At 38.3% G+C, this 19,367-nt stretch overlaps 1 protein-coding gene across 4 annotated transcripts in view; it reads left to right on the plus strand.

The window, feature by feature from the left end:
• The window catches only part of fgd5a (FYVE, RhoGEF and PH domain containing 5a), a 77,752-nt gene extending 72,875 nt beyond the window's left edge, over positions 1 to 4,877 (plus strand). For all 4 annotated transcript variants that reach the window (XM_057846319.1, XM_057846317.1, XM_057846318.1 and 1 more), the window contains one exon: positions 184 to 4,877. In XM_057846319.1, coding sequence (XP_057702302.1) covers positions 184 to 220 — 37 coding nt within the window. In that variant the 3' untranslated portion in view covers positions 221 to 4,877. The remainder of the gene's footprint in view (positions 1 to 183) is intronic.
• Positions 4,878 to 19,367: the final 14,490 nt, after the last annotated feature.

Consider the following 19,367-nt stretch of genomic DNA (forward strand, 5'->3'; position numbering starts at 1 on the left):
TCACTGCATTTGGGTCCACACAACCTGCCTGCCCGCGCATTCCCTGACACTTAGGTGTGTGAAATGCTGTTTGTGTAAATTCTAAATTCACGAAAAGTACTATAATCTTTGCTAAATAATGAATTATTTAACAGGTCTAGTCCTTGCAGTCTTATTTTCTTTCTTTATATGTGTGTGTTCCAGATGGGTCAACGCAATTGAGGAGGCTACAGTTTTATAGCAGTAGCACAGTTCAAGACTTTTTGACATTGGACAAATAATGGAACGTAATATCTATCATCTGAGCACAGACCCTTCATCCATAGCTACTGTATATCATCTTACCTCAAGAGAGGAAACACAGCTAGAATGCACTTCGGTAAGAAATTAAAAGTCCAACATCTTTCTCAGCATACTATCTAGTGTGCACTTTTTTTCTTCAATGTGCCAAAACTTCTCATGAGTGTCCAATCCTCGGGAGCAGCAAGGACAAAATTACCATTTTTTTTGTATTCACATCTGACATAAAAATTACTTTCTTTCTGCCACATAACTCTTGGACGGGATTATATTTTTCTACTTGAAAGTGATGTTTCATTGAATAAGGGATTGTGTTACGCCAGTAGATGTCATATTAAACATTTTTTAAATACGTAATACACCTGAAGCCTGAGGTGTCATGCAAAAAAATCAATAGAAAAGGAAAAAAACAACAATGCAGGTTTTAAATGCATCATATTTGACAGCCTCAGAAAAAAGAAGGGGGCATTTTAACATTTTCAAGGAACCTTTATTCTGAGTATGCATTGTGAACTAAATATACAGTGGTATGAAAAAATGTGATCTGATCTGTCAAAATCACACAGATGAAAAAACTGTCTGCTTTAACTAAAATCACCTAAAAATGTATAGGTTTTGATATTTTAATGAGGATAGTGTGCAAACAATGACAGAAGGGGGGGAATAGGTGAACCATCACATTTAATATTTTGTGCCACCTGCCCCCCATTTTGGCAGCAATAACATCAACCAGACACTTCCTGTTGCTGCAGATCAGTCTGGCACATCGATCAGGATTAATCTTGTCCCATTCCTCGCTACAAAACTGCTGTAGTTCGGACAGATTCCTGGGATGTCTGGCATGAATCGCTGTCTTTAGGTCATGCCACAGCATCTCAATGGGGTTCAATTCTGGTCTTTGACTTGGCCACTCCAGAATGTGTATTTTGTTCTTTTGAAACCACTCTGAAGTTGATTTACTTCTGTGTTTTGGATCATTGTCTTGTTGCAGCATCCATCCTCTTTTTAGCCTCAACTGTCCGACAGACGGCCTTATGTTTTCCTGCAAAATATCCTGATACTTTTGAATTCATTCTTCCATTAATGACCGTATGTTGTCCAGGCTCTGAGGTAGCAAAACCGCCCCAAATCATGATGCTCCCTCCACCATGCTTCACGGTGGGAATGAAGTGTTGATGTTGGCAAGCTGTTCCATTTTTCCTCCACACATGACGTTGTATGTTATTCCCAAACAATTTCACTTTGGTTTCATCAGTCCACAAAATGTTTTGCCAAGACTTCTGTGGAGTGTCCAAGTGCATTTTTGCGAACATTAAATGAGCAACAATGTTTTATTTAAATTAATGTTAATAAGTTAAATTTTAGACAGCAGTGGCTTCCTCTGTGGAGTCCTCCCATGCACACCATTGTTGGCCATAGTTGTACATATAGTTGATGTGTGCACAGAGATATTGGACTGTGCCAGTGATTTCTGAGTCTTTAGCACACTTTAGGGTTCTTTTTTTACCTCTCTGAGTATTCTGCGCTGTACTCTTGGTGTCATTTTTGGTGGAAGGCCACTTCTTGGGAGAGAAGCAACAGTGCCAAACTCTCTCCACTCTCTCTCTGACTGTCGATTGATGAACATCCAGACTTTTAGAGATGGTTTTGTATCCTTTCCCAGCTTTATACTGTACAAATCAACAATCCTTGATCGCAGGTCTTCAGACAGCTCTTTTGACCGAGCCATGATGCACATCAGACAATGCTCCTCATCAAGACATTTCTTACCAGGTGTGTGTTTTATAGTGTGCCCAGGGCAGCTTTAAACCACTCATCAGTGATTGGGCACACACCTGACTTAAATTATTTGGTAAAAATTGGTTTCAATTCCTCTTTAAATCTCCTTAAGCAGGGGGTTCCCTTACTTATTTTCCCCCCTTCTGTCATTGTTTGCATGCGATCCTCATTAAAATAAGAAAACCCATAAATGTTTGGGTGGTTTTAGTTAAAGCAGACACTGTATTTTCATCTGTGTGATTTTGAAAAAGATCAGATCGCATTTGATGGTGATTTCATGCAGAAAATCCAAAAGGTTCAGATACTTTTTCATACCACTTTACATACATATACAGTACCCTTTATTTAGTGTTCCAGCAACAGTTCTGTAAAAATGAACATATTTTGTATTTGTAGGATTTTGAAATGAAGGTAAACAATGTTTCTAAAGTGCCAGTTTCTTTCCACATTTTGCATTCAGTGCACTTTGCATTTAATAATTAATGTGCCTAATAATGATTTATGATTGTAAAATGTTAGTCAATACTGTACTACTTCTACGTCAGCTTAAGAAGTGTGCTTTTTAAATCCACTGTACACATTTTAATTGCTTAGTATTTTTAAAATGTTTAGTTATAGTCCAGGTAACAACTGTATATATTATTGTGCCATTTTAGAGCTGTACATTTACTGCTAATTTTAATCTTATGTGATTTACATGACAAAAACGGCTGATGTCAAATATTGAGATTCTGAGAGTGCACACTTCCTTAAAAGTTGGAACACTGATACTTTTCTGAGAGTCCTTTCACACCTATGGTCTGTTTGTGTTGTCCCAATTCAGGGAATAAATTGATACAGTACGTAGTCTGGGTTTCCGTTTGGGGCATTTATGTTCAAGACAACATTCTGTATGGTGTTAAAAGGTAAACAAAGGTCATCCGCGACCACAATTATCACATATACAGTATAAGGCTGATGCGCACTGTGAGCCAATGGAGACAGGTGTAATCACTTGTCTGCCGTTGCATGAAAATCATAATAGTCCATGGAGCATGTAAATTGAAGTAGCTACTGTAGGTCAGAGACTGGTGCAGAGACTGACCTGCGAAGCCCCTGCAGCAGTGCAGCCCAATTTAATAGGCTCACAGCGGACCTTCCCTCCTTTTCATCAGCACATCATTACCAGGTCTGCATACTTGGCCTTCTTCCTCTCCTGGGCTTCCTCTACCTGATCTTCCAAGAGGACACGTGTTTGCTCTCCAGGGACATCAAGACAATGTCTGGTTGAAGTGATTAACAGCAATGGTGTCCGGAAACCTCAAATGTCTCCCTTGGTCATCTAGGCGCTGCCAGTCTCTTGCTGTGGCGACCAGGCCTCCTTGGGTCTTCTTGGGTGGTTGGGGCTACTCACCTGCTCGGACGAAGGCAATTTTACTTGCTATGAATTTATATTAAAAAACTGCACTAGACAGGATGTTTCTCCTGCCATTTGTGTTCGGGACTGTCCAAAAATGACAAAGTCCTGAGATGTCTCCTGCTTCCTTTGAATATGATTTTTTTAAAAAGTGTCAATTAATGGCCTTTTACTGACAACTGATAAAGCAATCAGAACAACAAGCAGTGTTCCCATTGATGTTTAGTGAACATTTTTTGTCTGGGTTAAGTAATTTGTGGATAGTTCCTAACACAGACAGCAGTTAGGGAAAAACACAGCGTCCAGCATTGTTTTTTGTAAATAACTTTGTAGACAACCAATGCAGCCGCAATCTTTTGACGAAAAGTTTCCGTAATTGTCCTCCACATACAGTACTACAATTGTAAGGTAGTTGCAAATGCAAAAGCGGACTTGCGTGTTAACTACTGAAAGTGATGCGCATATTGAACATCTGGACAAATACCTGCTATCACGGCTGGGAAAAACAACAACGGACCATTGTAAACATATGTAGAGACTTTTTCGTGACTTTTGGTTTTTGTAGTGAGTGTACCTTATTTTTCAATCATCCAGTTCTATCACCAAACCCCATTTGATGTGTAAACAATATGGATGTCACAACATAATAGTCACAGGACATTTGCAATGGTGCATAAGATAAATTTGTGAGGTTATTTACTATCTTTTTAACCCTTTCTTGGTGGTTAAGTGAGAGTTGGGTCGGCTGCTGCAACAGTTCTGCTCTCACGGCTTATGCAAGCAAGCCGAAACCACCCCATCCAGACGGTCTCAGCTCGGTTGTTTTGTTCCGCATCCGAATGCAGTTGCTGTGTTCACATACATATGTCGAAAGGAATCCATCGCAAGGTTTATTTTGGAACAAACACTCAAAACAGGACAGGTGTGAAATCGCCTCTTAACTGGTAACGCAGATGAAAAAAATAACACACCACATATGCTGTATTTTTGTCATATGAATTTTTGTACCCTCTTCGAACAGATAATTATGGAAAGCCTGCCTACAATCTTTTCACACTCTAATGTAGTAAAAAAAAAGCAGACAGGATCATTATAGCTCATGAAGTATGCACTGCATTTGTTTTGTCAGTAATTTAATTACCAAAAAAACACCATATTTTGGAGATTGTTCATATTCATACAGCATCCATGGGTTTCTTGATAAGCATTTGCTTACATTATATTATTTTTCTGAACTATTTATTGTCTCAGAATATAATGTCGAAAGAAAACTGGAATCCAAATGAGGGGCTCACGGTAATTTCCATTTTCTAATTGTTCTTTGTTTTGCAGGCCTTCAATTGTCACATGAGATTGTACCTCTTGTATACAGTGCATTGTAAAAGTAAATGTTTATGTATATAGATGCATATTAAACTCAACTCAACGCAAGGAAAATGCATGTTTTTTTATGTTCCCGTCACAGCTCATTCGGGTTTATTTTCTTAAAAATCACCTTACCCGCATCATTTGTTTTTTCAAAGGCACAATGAAAATGATATGTGTTGTTCTAGAATAGATTAGAATATTGTTGTTTGTCCATTCAGGCGTGCCAGAAGGAAGAGTTTTCACCTTCTAAAATCAAAGTAGGCTTCATTTTGCATTTGGGGGATATCGCCTGACTAGCAGATTGATGTTTTAAATGTGACCCCACAGCAGTGCTTCTCAGTTATTTTCTGTTATGCCCCCCCCAGGAAGACATAAACGTTCCGCACCCCCCCCCCAACTCTCTGCCGCCACTGTAAATATACTGTAGTATCATTTGTATACAAAATATTCATCTGCATAACATTGTGTTCTTTTTAATATTAAAGAAAAAAGTAATATCGATCAACTTACAATTAAGTTTAAAATGTATATACTCATCCATACTGTAAAATACACTTAAGATTCTTTCACCGTTTGGTAATGAAAAATACTGTACCATTTAAAAAAGTCAATAAATAATAATACATTCAAATTGATTAGCAACATTAACTCACGAGGACAATATGCCAAACAATTAGACCGAAAAAACAATAATAGAACAAAAACAACAGTGTCATTGGACAGAGGGACAGTTTATTTTTGCTGCTGGCAGTATCAGCTCCTTTCCTATGTTGTGGAGTTATTTTGCACTGAGCAAATTGGAATGCCACTTTATATGATTATATGACAGTGCTCACTAATTTACTGATGTAACACTGACAAAGCAAGAGGATTGTTGGCACCTTTCCGCTGAAAAAAATTATTCCTGCTGTCCGCTGCGAAGATATTTAGACAAGGTAAATAGACCGGTCTTTCCTCGTCTCCCACTGTACTGAAAGTCAAAGCCAAATGCTGCATACGCTTCAACATATTTCCTTGTCTTAGCTTTTCATATCTCCAGTGCTCTTATCTGTGTGCTCTTGTTTGGTTCAAGAATATTGCGCACACGCTGAAAATGAGAGCGGCACTGCCACCCACTGAGTGGATGTGCAGTTACACTTTATTCTAGTACGGCAAAAAAGTATGTTCCCCCAGGTCACATGCGCCACCCCCAGCATTGCTCTGCGCCCCCCTGGGGGGGCCCGCCCCACTATTTGAGAAGTACTGCCCTACAGTCAAGGCAACCCATAATAATAATTATTAAAACTACAGGTTACACACAAAGACACGCACAAAATGTTAGGGTTTGTGATTTCCTTGTTGAGGCAGAAAGTCAACATGGTGTCGTGTGGGGCAAATGTGATGTGAACCACCACGCTTCGTCTTGGTTGCTATAGTAGTAGTGTGCTACTACTGTATATCAAGCTAAAGTTGCTCTTTGTTTATAATTGTCCTGGGCATGTATGCCATGTACAACTAGATTGGCCATATGTTCTGCATTATGCAGGAGAGTCCTGAATTTAAATGCTTCATCCTGCGCAACCTCAAGCAGGACACTTATTTGTCCTCCTTTCTGGAGTGGGATCTGGATGCAACACACACCAGTGTGTTTGTGAGTGCTCGCTGCATTCAGAGCACTAGAGCAGCTGTAGGTAGTCAATTGTAAGCACTTATAAAAGTGCTATTTTACCTTACATCTGCAGTACTGTGAACTTTTAGGAGCCACTGCCACAGATGAGTATTTTTTTTTTGTCAACCCAACATCTTGACCCCCCCCCCCCCACACACACACACATAATCACAGTCCTGACAGAATAATGTCATGCCGCTTCCTCCCCCCACTTCGAAGAGGAGGGATATTAGAATTTTTTTTTTTCGACCAGCAGCAGCAGCTACTGTCAGTAATGTAAAAAGACGTCAATGTTGTGGAGGTGGCAAACACACCACTAATTTGCTACTGAAAGTTCGACCTGCATCAGAGTTAGCATAACTCGAGTAGGAAGCTGCTTGGAGAGAAGCGTCTTCCTGTATGTGTGTTCGACTGCTAACGTTAATTAAATTGTGAGAAATGTAATGAACTATGCTGGAAACTATAGAACCAGGAAATGTGAGCAAAAAGCTGCTTAGAGAGAGCGGTCCCAAGTCTGTGTGTGTCAGTCAATTTTTAATTGTATTTTATTTATGTGGTCTGAAAGCAGCCCAAAAGAGCGATCATTTTTTTGTTGAGTTTGGCTCTGCTTGTGAACAAAAGTAGTAGTGTTTTACCAGAAGGAAGGCTCGATTTAATTTAGTTATCCTTTGACAAAGACTTTTTGTTAGTTATATTTAATCTATTTATTTAGACAGAGAATGTTGAGTAAGCTTAAGAAAAAACGAATCTTTGCATGCCTGGACAGTGAAGAGATTATTAACAAGTTTTCATTTATTGTGTATGTTAATATAATTTATGTTCATATGCTGGGTTTGACTTTTGGGGCGGGGGGGGGGTCACAACATGTTAATGACCCCGAAACGCAGTGTCAGCAATAAAATTAAACTTTATAGAATTTTTATAATAATAAGTTGACAGTGAGTGGTTTTTTTTTTTGTCTCGCATCATTCTTGAGGGGAATTCTGAATCAGGCTGCTTAGGCAATACTTTTTGCCAAGATCGTCATCCATTGGTGTCGTGCCAATGTAGTTACCCCAGTCAAAAATTGTATTCCCATTCCCCGGATATTCCCCGGAGCTAAATGGAGGTAGATTTGTGTCTTTATTATTCAATCCAAAAAAAGTTGCTTCAATCAAAATATATATTTTCAACCATAAAATTGTCGCTTCTATCAAAAAAAAAAATTTTTTTTTAATTGAATGCTCAAAAAACCCCATAAATGCATGTGAAAGCTATTTTCCTTTGATTTTATTGGGGGGGTTGAAGTCAAGTTTTTTTTGTTTTTTTTTTGTTTGAAGTAATGTTCAATTGTGTTTGGGCCACATTTTGGCTAGGTCATTTTTTTCTTTATTATTCAATAAAAACAATAAAAAAAACATTAATTGCTTAAAACATATATATATATTTTCGAAAAGAACAATTTCAATCATGGAAAAAGTTTTTGAATGCGAAAAAATATTTGCGATTGAAAATTTTGCATTTGAACACTTAATTTTTCATAGAAAAAGTTTTCTTTGATTGAAGCATTCCTTTTTTTGTTTGGGCCATATTATAGGTAGGACATTTGTGTCTAAATCATTTAATCCCCCCAAAAAGTTGCCTCAATAAGAAATATCTATTTTCAATCAAAGAAAAAAAAAATCATTTGAAAAATAAAATTGACCTCCCCTAATTTTTTTATTTTTTTGAAAATTATATGCAAAGCAAATGACCGTCCACGTTGCTAGTCACATGATCTATTCAAAAAATAATTTTGACCCATTATAAAAATATATTTTTTTGTGTGTATTTTTGTTTCAGTTTTATTGCTTTACAACTTTTTTATGTATGAGAAAGTCAATTAAATGCAATTACACTTTTCGGCCATCGGGGAGGCTGCCCCCCCTTAAAATCCGCTTATGGTTATGTTCAAATCATGTAGAAAATTAAATTGCTGTGCAGTGTATAAGCTTCAATGCTGCGATTTTTCCTTCCTCTCTAAATGTCACAAAAGTAAGTGTCCTCCTTTTTTGTGTTGTGGAAATGGTCATCCAACGTATAAAATGATAATTCTGTATCACAGACCAGCTTGAAACGTGTTTGTCCTTTTAGTTAGAAAATAGTTCATTTTATTTCTGAGTTTTATAGGTTAATATCTGCCACATTAAATTTGATGCACTCGGCGTTGGAGCGGAGAAATTAAAAGCATGCATATGCTCTCATAGATGTTCGGTTCATATATCGTTCATCCAGCAGAGGGCAGAACACCCACAAAGCAAATTTAAAATGACTAAGGGCCGCGGGTCATTTGATTTCATGCATGAATGCTTCAAAAACACCTTTTGCCAACATGCAGATTAGTCCGAAAGTAATATTGAGAAACTGACTATCTATGTTTATACTTAGTTGTAGATTACTGCTAAAACAACAACATTATTCATTGCGATGATTATTGACATATTATTTACTTTGGCAAGTAGTCTGCATACTGTGTGTTCCAGTTCCCTCGGCTGCAGAATTTACTGCTCACTAACCGGAATAAGAATTAGTTCAACAACATATACTTGCCACTTACGTCACTTGGCAATCGTGATTACAGTAGTTTTCTTTTGTTTGCACCAAATTACATTGTCCTTAGAATGTGTCGAAGCATTTTAGCGATGGGAAGGTGGAAATTTCCCTGACGTCAACTTGCATAAGCTCATATCAGGTTGTTTTACAGATAGTCACTCACCTGCCCTGTAAAATGCCCATCATTATGTAAGAGATCCTGTTAAGCAGCATCTTTTTATGTGACACTGCCACTGTAGTTAAACATAGTGCAGTCATTTATTCCAGACACGTTTAAGGGACAGTGACATTCAAAAGCCTGGAATTTTCTGAAATGGTGTGCGACTGAGCCATTTTGTACTTCCCCAATATAGTGCACTATAGCTGTCAGTAAAGACTGGCAAAACCGGTAGTTATTTTTGTTGAGGCACTGTTGACTGAATGTACAGTAACCTCCACTGAACCTATAAACTACTACTACTCTAAGGTTTGAATTTGAATTTATATACAATAATAAGCTGCATGTCTCTTGGAGAACATATATATACGTATGTATATATATTGAAGATCAATGCTTTTTATAGTCAAGTGCAGTTTAAATATGGGCACTTACTGATTTTTTGTCAAATTTGGTGGGTGCTCAAAGTCAGAGCGTTCTCAAGGTTAGCATGCCCGCCTCACACTTCTGAGATCAAGGGTTCAATCCTAGGCTCCAGCCTTCCTGGGTGAAGTTTGCATGTTCTCCCCATGCCTGCTTGCGTTTTCTCCGGGTACTTCGGTTTCCTCACACATCCCAAAAACATGCATGGTAGGCTGACTGAAAATGGTTGTTCGTCTCCTTGTGCCCTGTGATTGGTTGGCAACCGATTCATGGTGTACCCCGCCTCCTACCCATATTAAGCTGGGATAGGCTCCAGAATCCCCGCGACCCTTGTGAGGATATGTGGCTTGGAAAATGAATCAATCTTTTCTAATCTGAGTTACTCAACTTCCCACTGCTTGTGAAGACAACCCACTTCTCTTAAGTTAATTATCTATAGCAGAGTTCCTAAAAGCCCAGACTACTCAGTCAGATAGTGTCGCACCGAGACCATGAAAACTACTATCAATATTTAAAGACAGAGAAAGATCACTGCACATGTTGCCATTTATATTTTTAAAACTTTTGCAATATTAATGACAGGGACAATGAATGATTAAAGCACTTTCTTACACTCTAAAAAAAAATCCACTGGCTCTACTTAAAAAAATTGTTGTAACAATTTGCATTTAATTTTTTAAGTAAATTCAACTAAGCAATGATTAAGTACTTCCCTTATAAATTTTATAACTGGACTAACTCAATTAGTATAGTTGAACCATCATTATTTATTGTCCTCCACAAGCTTTATTGTGTAGAACCAACTCAATTTTTAAGTCCAAGGTTTAGCATTAATAAGAAATAAAACTACTTCATTTAGGTTGCTATAACTCCTTCATTTTAATTTCTCAACTCAAAAGTTGGGGCAAAATGGTACTTAAATTTATTGAGTAAGAGTAACTCATTCATTTTCCATGCCGCGTTTTCCTCACGAGGGTAGCGGAGGTCCTGGAGCATATCTCAGCTAACTATGGGCAGTAGGCAGGGGACGCCCTGAACTGGTTGCCAGCCAATCGCAGGGCACAAGGAGACATACAACCATTCAGGCACACACTTATACCTACCGACAATTTAGAGTGCTCAATCAGCCTACCATGCATGTTTTTGGGAGGTGGGAGGAAACCGGAGTTCCCGGAGGGAACCCACGCATGCACGGGGAGAACATGCAAACTCCACACAGGAAGACCGAAGCCTGGGATTGAACCCTTGATCTCAGAACTGTGAGGCGGACGTGCTAACCACTCAGCCACCGTGCCGCCTAAGACTAGCTTGTTTTTCCAAAATAAATTGGACATGGCAACTCCAGTTTTATTTGGAAAGAAATTTATATTTCAAACCTCAAAAGAATGGACAAAATAAAAGTGCAGAGCAAAACCAATATAAACATCCTAAACATTGTCAACAGTTCACTTCAGGTGCAGGTATAAACGAAAAGTGTACTTCCAGTACTTTGATACACAGATATGGCACAACAACACACAGTGCAAAACAAGTGTACAACAAAATGTTTGCGAATGTACAAACAAAATAGGGTGATTGAAAAGTAACTCCTGTTTTAAGATAATTTATTTAAATGTTGTAAACATTTTTGTAATTTTTTGAGTATGCTGCTTGATGTATGGTAATGAAATCTGTTTTCATTTTCTTTCAAACTGCAAATATTGTAAGGCAGAAAATGGCCAATTCTTTTCCCATGGTAATATGCACATGTGATGGGAATTTAGGAAGTTGCACCAACTTAATAATGGAATAGAAATTAAATTTCACTCACTTAATCTTTCCCTTTGTCACGTGAAAGCAGAAAAGCTTATTCAAAAACAATATACTTTTAAGTTAACACGTCTTTCTTAATATTTAATTTTGATTAACTCCATAAAAGAAGTTACCAACTTAATAAAACAATGAATAGTAAAAAAAAAAGTCATTTTTATGTTGAAAAAGCTCATGTTTTCAAGTCCTACCAACGAGCCTCATGAATCATTTTTTAGAGTGTAAGGGAGGAAAATCTACTTTTATTTTGCTGCCCTTTTATACAGCAACTGTGGTATTTGTAACTGACATTGATGCCAAGCTGATAGCAACTTAAAAGGACAGAAATATTCGCAACGAGCACTATTACTGGCTGAACAGATCAAGAGAGTGATCATTTTGTTCAGTATTAGATACGTGCGTAACATCTGATAATAGGAAAAACTCTAATCTTGTTATTCAGAGTGCCTTTTATTTGGCAATTGTGGTTCCCTGAAAACTAAATGACCTGCCATTTGCAACTAAACCAGTCTTGCAAACAGCACTATGACCAACACAAGTCCACTAACTCATCGAACCTGTCGTTCTCTCTTCGTGGTTGTCCAAAGCTTACAGACACCGAGCCTATAGAACAGCAGGAACAGTACATCATCACTCGATCAGGTGTGTTATATTTGCAGATAGGAGTGGGAACCTCTTGGTAACTCATGATACGATACGATTTGCGATACAAAGCTCACGATAACGATGATCTGACGATATGGTGATACAACGATTATCGATACATTGGTCAGGAAATCATTCTAGGATATTCTACAAACAACTAATGAACAGAAAAACAAGCTTCTGCTGTGAATTGGAATGAGTTTATCATTGGTAGACGTCCAATCCATTTGAAGTGAGAGGGATGGCAGCGAATGAACATTCGTTCATTCGCTGCCATCCCTCTCACTTCAAACGGATTGAACGTCTATGGCTGGTAGTGGCAGCCAATACCAGGCAATGAGGTAATTTTGGGCCATTTAAGCTCATTTACCTGTTCATTTTCAGTTACGTCCTGTAGATTTTGGGGTATTTTATGGGTCTCTTCCTGTTTATTTTGAGTTACAGAACAGGAAATGCCCCGTGAATCACCCAAATGAATAGGCAGTGACTCAAACTGAACAGAAAATGACCTGTAAATGCCCTAAAATGAACAGCAAGTGACCTGTAAATGCCCTGAAAATCAGACAGAATGACTGTGAATGCTATGGTTTCGAATTAACGAACGTTCAGTCTAAATGGATTGGGCGTCGAGCATCGTCAACGCAGCCTTAGAGTTAACTGAGACACTATTGCGGTGGAAGATTTTGGTAGCAACTTGTTGGTTCATTTTTATTTTTTTTAGACATTGACACCTTTTCAAAACGATATCTCGATTCTTGGCAGGAGCATATCGATAATCTTTTGGGATACAAAGTATCACGATATATCACCATTTCGATATTTTGTCACACCCGTTTGCAGACATATTGCTCAATTCAGCCATTCAGCTTCTATATCATTTGCATTATGGTCATTGGTGAGAGGATGAGTGTCAAGCAGGTGGTTATGGTGAGAGGGGTACTTCAAGAAAGCTTGTTCCCTGACCAGGAATCGAACCCAGGCCGCGGCGGTGAAAGCTCCGAATCCTAACCAGTAGACCAGGGGTGTCCAAACTTTTTGCAAAGGGGGCCAGATTTGGTGTTGTAAAAATGTGGGGGGCTGACCTTGGCTGACGTCCTTTACGTAGAACAATATATTTAAGCAAATTTTAGCAAGCCATTCTGTGTGTCACATTTGCCTCATTATTTTTTTTTAATTAATAATCTCAACAATCTCGCAACTAGCCTTTGTGGCGTTCTCTTTCGACTCTCGGGCTCTTGCGAAATACTGCTGCTATAAAATTAAACTAGCTTCAATTTCTCGCTACGTATCTTCCCTGTAATCTTGTCGTACATGTCAGCGTGTCTTCTTCGGTAATATCGCCTCACATTGAACTCTTTTAAAAAAGCAACTGTTTCTTTGCAAATGAGGCAGACACAGTTGTTGCGTACTTTAGTGAAAAAATAGTCCAATTTCCACCTATCCTTAAAGCGTCGGCCGTCGCAGTCAACTTTCTTTTTTTTTTCATGATTATCGCCATTTTAGAAAATTGGGAGTAAAGGGTAATGTTGCTTAGAGTTCTGCGGCCTTTTAGTGGGTAAATGAGGAGCAGCATTTAGTGTGTAAGCTACTTCATAAGCTGGTAGCAGTACTGCTGACCAATTTATTAAGTCTGTGTGCTGGCCAAACATTATTGATTTTATGACAGAGGCCTGGGGCCGGTTGAAATTTGACAACGGGCCGCATTTGGCCCCCGGGCCGGACTTTGAACACGTCTGCACTAGACCAACAGGGAATTACAGAGTCATGTTGTCAGTTAATGTGATTTATAAAAGCTGAGTTATGCTTCTGCGGCAGACTTGCGCCGTCAAAGCAGACCCGATTTAAGACCCTCCGCCATAGCCCGACGTGCACCTCAACAAAATCCTGACTAGGCGTCATGTTATCGTGTGTGATTGGTCCGCTCAGACTGTTGTTTCCAGTTCAGTGCGAGATCACCGCCATTTTCAAACATTGTTGTGCTACACGCAAAAATGGACCAAGCCAACGAGAGAATCATTGAAGAGGTCCCTAAGTCCGACAACCTCTACAATGTCTCATCAAGACTTTATAAAGATTGCCAAATGCCAAGCAATTTCTGGAAGGAGATTGTTGAAAATACAGGCCTGGAGGTCAGCCAATGGCTAAAAAAATGGAAGAACCTCCAAGACAAGTATGTGTGTGTTCAGACGCGAATGGCCACGCGAAGCGGTGACCCAGCCGTGCAAAAACTGACAGCTTTTTATCACTTTATGTCGTATTTTTGGTTGGTGAAGATCCACATTCGAGCGTTCCATCTCCGTTGCCATTATTGTGTAACCGGAAGAAAACTGAAGGAATTCGACAAGAGTCCTCCAAAACCGCACAAACACAACGCAACACCCCTCTAGTGGCTTGACGGTGAATTACAGAACAACGTGTACCCTTGCCGCAGAACATTGACACCGTAGGGTCTACATCATCGCTACGCCGTCACCGCAATACAGAAGCATAACTCAGGCTTAAAATATGGATCGTATGTGTTATTCAAAGCGTGCCAACAATCCAACACTGCATTAGTTTGCCTTTGACAATTATGGCCCTCTTGAAAGAGAATGAATTGACATAACCACGCTTATAAATAGCACTATGACCAGATAGCCCAGTTGTGAGAGTGTATTGATTTAATTTTCATCAAACACAAAATTAAATTATTATAACACAAAATTATTTGACATGATTGAGCAGAGCAGTAGTTGAGCATTTGAGCGGTAGTATTCCACAATTCTGCCATTAACTTGCCATTTCTACAATTGAAAGCAAAATTATCGAGAAATACAACTCATCATTGGCTTTGCATATTTTTTCTCTTTACAAGCTGGCTGGTATCATCTTGTGTTCCATAATGTTGTAAATGAAAACAAAGGCAAGCCCAACAACTTAAACATATCTTTTCTGCAAGCGACTGTCTAAATACTGTATGTTTGTTCACAGAATTTGGTAAAACATTTCCCACATAATTGTAGCATGTTATGGTGAAACATCACACTGTGACAATCCCACATCATGGTTGTTTAAAGCAACACAAGTGTTTTACAATCAGTATGTGTATTTTTTCCCCTTCTTTCTTTTGTGAAATTAATATGGTAATGAGCATGTCAATTTTAACAAATGCAGGCTATGGAAATGTTTCAATAGCAAAATGTATTGAGGGAATAGGTATGGCGGAAAACACTAAGGTGACTTGAAGTTCCGCTCTGAGACCCCCAGTTTGACCAACTTTCACATTTGTCCGATATGCATGTGTGATACATCATTGGAAAGCTTTAAATTTCAATTTTCTGGGGGAAGAAAAATTTTGAACAGGAGGGCATTTTACAAAAAAAAAAAAAAAAAAATGTTTTCTAAAAAGCAAAACCCTGTCTGGAGGTGAGCGCACGCAAGAGCAGAATTACAGATGCCATGACTTTAACGAGATAGTACTTACCTCTTTTCGATCCAAAACCTCCATGCAGCATGTATCACTGAGTGCCAAGACACAGCTGTGAATGGCCACAGCTGGATTTTGGGGGGATTTTATGGCTAAAACATGGTAATATAACAAGGGTCGCGATGCACAAATCGCAGACATCGAGGAGTGGTCGAGATTTTCTTTTTCATATATTTATACGTATATTTAAACCTTTTTTTTCCAATTTTTCTTTGTTTGGATCGACTGTAACAAAAAAAAAAAAAAAATACAATTAAGCGATAGTTATGAGGTAGATATCAGTGACTTTTTTACAGACGCCATTTTTTTTCATTGTGACATAATTTGTTTAAAAGTTTAAAATATGTGAATGAATCATTTTTTAAGTCATTTTTTTAACTAATATGAGACATCAATGAAGGATTCTAATCTAAAAATGACAGTTTGTATGATAAATGTAATTAATTACCTTCGTTTCATGGCTGGGTTGAAACAAAAGTGGTTCGCGACGACTGTAAACGGGGGTTTTCAGGGTAAAACGGACAAATTAAAAATATTTGGGGGGCTTAATGCGCCATGAATCTGCTATGGCAGCATATAGACATATTGTTCTATCAAACACAATAGTTGTTTTGACTTAAAATACAGCAGTTTATTTTAAAGAGGAGTGCAAGAGCAGAAACTGCTTTTTCAGTCTTGTCTGTGTTGTCTGCCATATGCAAAAACACATGAATAAAGGCAAAATTTGAAAAAGTATCAAATAAACTGGTCTTGTATTGGACCTGTCCTGCTAGGGAAAGTGGGAGAAACTGTCAGGAGAAACCTTATTAATGTTTTACTGGGCCTCTTGAAAAAGCCAATCACCATTCACACTGTAAGGTGAAAGGGCTCTTTCTTTCCTAGTCTGAGTAGCCCTTACAGGTAACAGAGAACTACTGTGGTTAGAATGTTTCCAGGCTGTAATCGCCAAATCTTGTTGCGCAGCAGCAATGCAAGCACACCTGAGAAAAGTGACATTTGCCGGACTACTACCCACTCTTTGTTTATCATCCAGTGCTCCATCTCATGTGTTTTAAAGAAGATAATTATTAATTTAATAAAGAAAATGTGCAGTGTTGGTTTACTGGTTTAATAATCATGAGGAGGTCAAATGATTCTAGCATTGTGTAAAAAACACATGGATAGTTCTGTTTACTGTATGCCACGGTGAAATATCTTGTTCCACCTCTGTTTGCTGTGCCAAACCTTGGACTAATTATCTAAGATGGAGCAAGAGCTCCAGGGATTTAGTCAGTTTTGAGATGAAAAAAAAAGGTTAAACATGAAGTTGGAATTATTGGAGTCACAAGAGTTTATTTTTGGCACTTTGTGACAAGTAATGCACAAAATACTGGGCTTCTGAAAACAAGAAAGCATACATCTCGTGTAGAGATGCTGGGAAATAAATTTGAGCAAACAACAAATAAACAACACATTCCTTATGTAGCCAGTTAATCTATTCCATGTAGTTAATTTTAAGAACAAGAAATGCATGGAGTGGCTGGTCATGAAGATGTGATGAAAAGTGTTGTACGGAATTCTGATTTTAAAATAGCATCTAGTTTGTTATTTTTCGTGGGGGGTGGGGTGGGGGGTGAAATGCTTTTAGCGTTGATAGTTATGTACAGTTGTACACTTTATCAAGGAAACAGCAAAAATAATCCACACAGGGACAAACACTGTTTCTAATCATAGAAAAAACTGACTGTGATTCATGTCGATTTCATGGTCCAAGCATTTCTGATGAGTCACTGCTTGGCCTTAAAGACTTTTACCAGTATTACGTCTTGGTGATCTTTTCTACACATCATTGTTGTGCTCTTTTCACAACTATAAATAGCTCTTTAGGTGCTGAGACAGACTGTCTAAATTTACTGCTCCAATCCCTCTTATAGTTGTACAATTTTGGAGGGTGGGGGTGATGACTCAGCACCATGTGGACCACTCTGCTTTGTGCAGGAGTAGGGCAGTGGAAATGATGTGGGCAGGGCCATTTTAGAAATGCATGGCTGTCTGGATCTTCACACTGAATGTGTGTGAAACAAACACATATACAGTAAAACACACAATACACTGCGAATTGACGTAATTTCAGGGTTTTGACAATTCTTTCAATTCAGTTGTCTTAGAGATGGGAATTTGTGTGTGGACCCTTACATAAACTGGATGTGTATGTAATGATTGTGCAGCCATTCACTTAACTATTCAGGTCATAACAGCCAAATGTTGTTTTGTAGTTGACTGAGGCACTAAGCTATAAAGTTTCGAGCTCTTTTAAGATTCATGCAACTTTTATTTATAGAACTTCATATTTCTTTAGCTAATTTACGCTCAAAAAGTTTAGGAACCATACAACACATTATGTAAATATTGTTGTGTAATAATGTATATATATATATTTTTTTTTTTTTATTTTATTTTTTTTTTTTAGTTTTGTGAATTTATTAAGGATTACAGCGGAGAAGAAGTGAAATTAGATGGTGATGTGGAATGTGTTAAAATATCAGTGGTTATACAGTAATTCTAACAGTAAGTGTGTTTTAGTGATCCTTTGCTCACAGTGTCAAAATCAAATGTCAAAAGTAGGGTCTCTTGGGGCTCCACTATACTTTAATTCTATTAATAAATAACATCAAACAAAAGAAACTTATCCACTTGAAATGACACATTTAAGTTGGACTTTTCAGGGAATACACGTGGTCCAACGACAGTGTCAATTGCAGGTTGCTAGGGCAGATGGGGAGGAGCCCAACAAAGTGTGTTTGCTACTGTGGTGTCATTTTAAATGGCAGCCCTCAGGGGCACCCTGTATTTGGTGGGGCCCAAAGTGACAGCCTGGCTTGTCTGTCCGCTAGCCCCGCCTCTGAACCTGATGACCTCATGTGTCACACATCTGCCTCCCAGTGAAGGGATCCTAAATTTCCCAACCCATGCATACGTGGATTTTCTCTATTGGTTGCTACCACATCCTAAAAACATGCACCGTAGGCTGAATAACCACTTCAAATTGTCCTTAGGTACAAGTGTGTGTATGATTGGTTGGTTGTCTCATTGTGCCCTGGAAGTGGCTGGCAAGCAACTTCGGGATGTACCCCACCAGTAGTTGGCTGAAATGGCTCCAGGACCCCGGTCACCCGTGAGGATAAGCGGAATACAAGATGAATGAATGAATAAATGATTGTCTGGATTAAATAAGTGAATGTTTGGCTCTCTTATTACACAACTAACGAACTAAATAACTTAAATGCAAAGCTCACTAATTATGGACGATATATAGATTTATTATTTCATTTATTCATTTATTTTATTTTTACAATATATAGATTGCACTTTGCACACTGAACCGTGGTGAGATCACAATAGATGTCTCATATATGAGGCTAGATGTCTAAATATGGAGTCAGCGGCGTAAGTAACAGGCTTCCATCTTTCATCGGAAGACTGAAAGGACTATTATTGTAATGTGTGTGAGGTGAATGATTTTCTCTATTAAAATACTATTAACTCGTCGGATTCTTGGCGGATTTACAAACAGTTTAGGTTATAAAGTCTATATCTAAGTGGCTTTTATCCAGGCTAGATGTTGATTAGTATATATAATTATTTTAAGTATGCAAAAAATTCATTGAATCTCTGTAACCAAGCTGTTTGTGAACCAATATTGCTATTTCAAAATACTCGTTCCATTGACTATGATGTCAAAACTATCGAACGTCCCCGACACAAAATGGATGTCAAGTGACGACGCTCTTCCGCGTTGGATTATTTGCACTTAACAAACATCTAGTTTGTTACACATTATATCTAG

The sequence above is a fragment of the Corythoichthys intestinalis genome, chromosome 9 (genome assembly GCF_030265065.1).
Source record: "Corythoichthys intestinalis isolate RoL2023-P3 chromosome 9, ASM3026506v1, whole genome shotgun sequence".
Taxonomy (NCBI): domain Eukaryota; kingdom Metazoa; phylum Chordata; class Actinopteri; order Syngnathiformes; family Syngnathidae; genus Corythoichthys; species Corythoichthys intestinalis.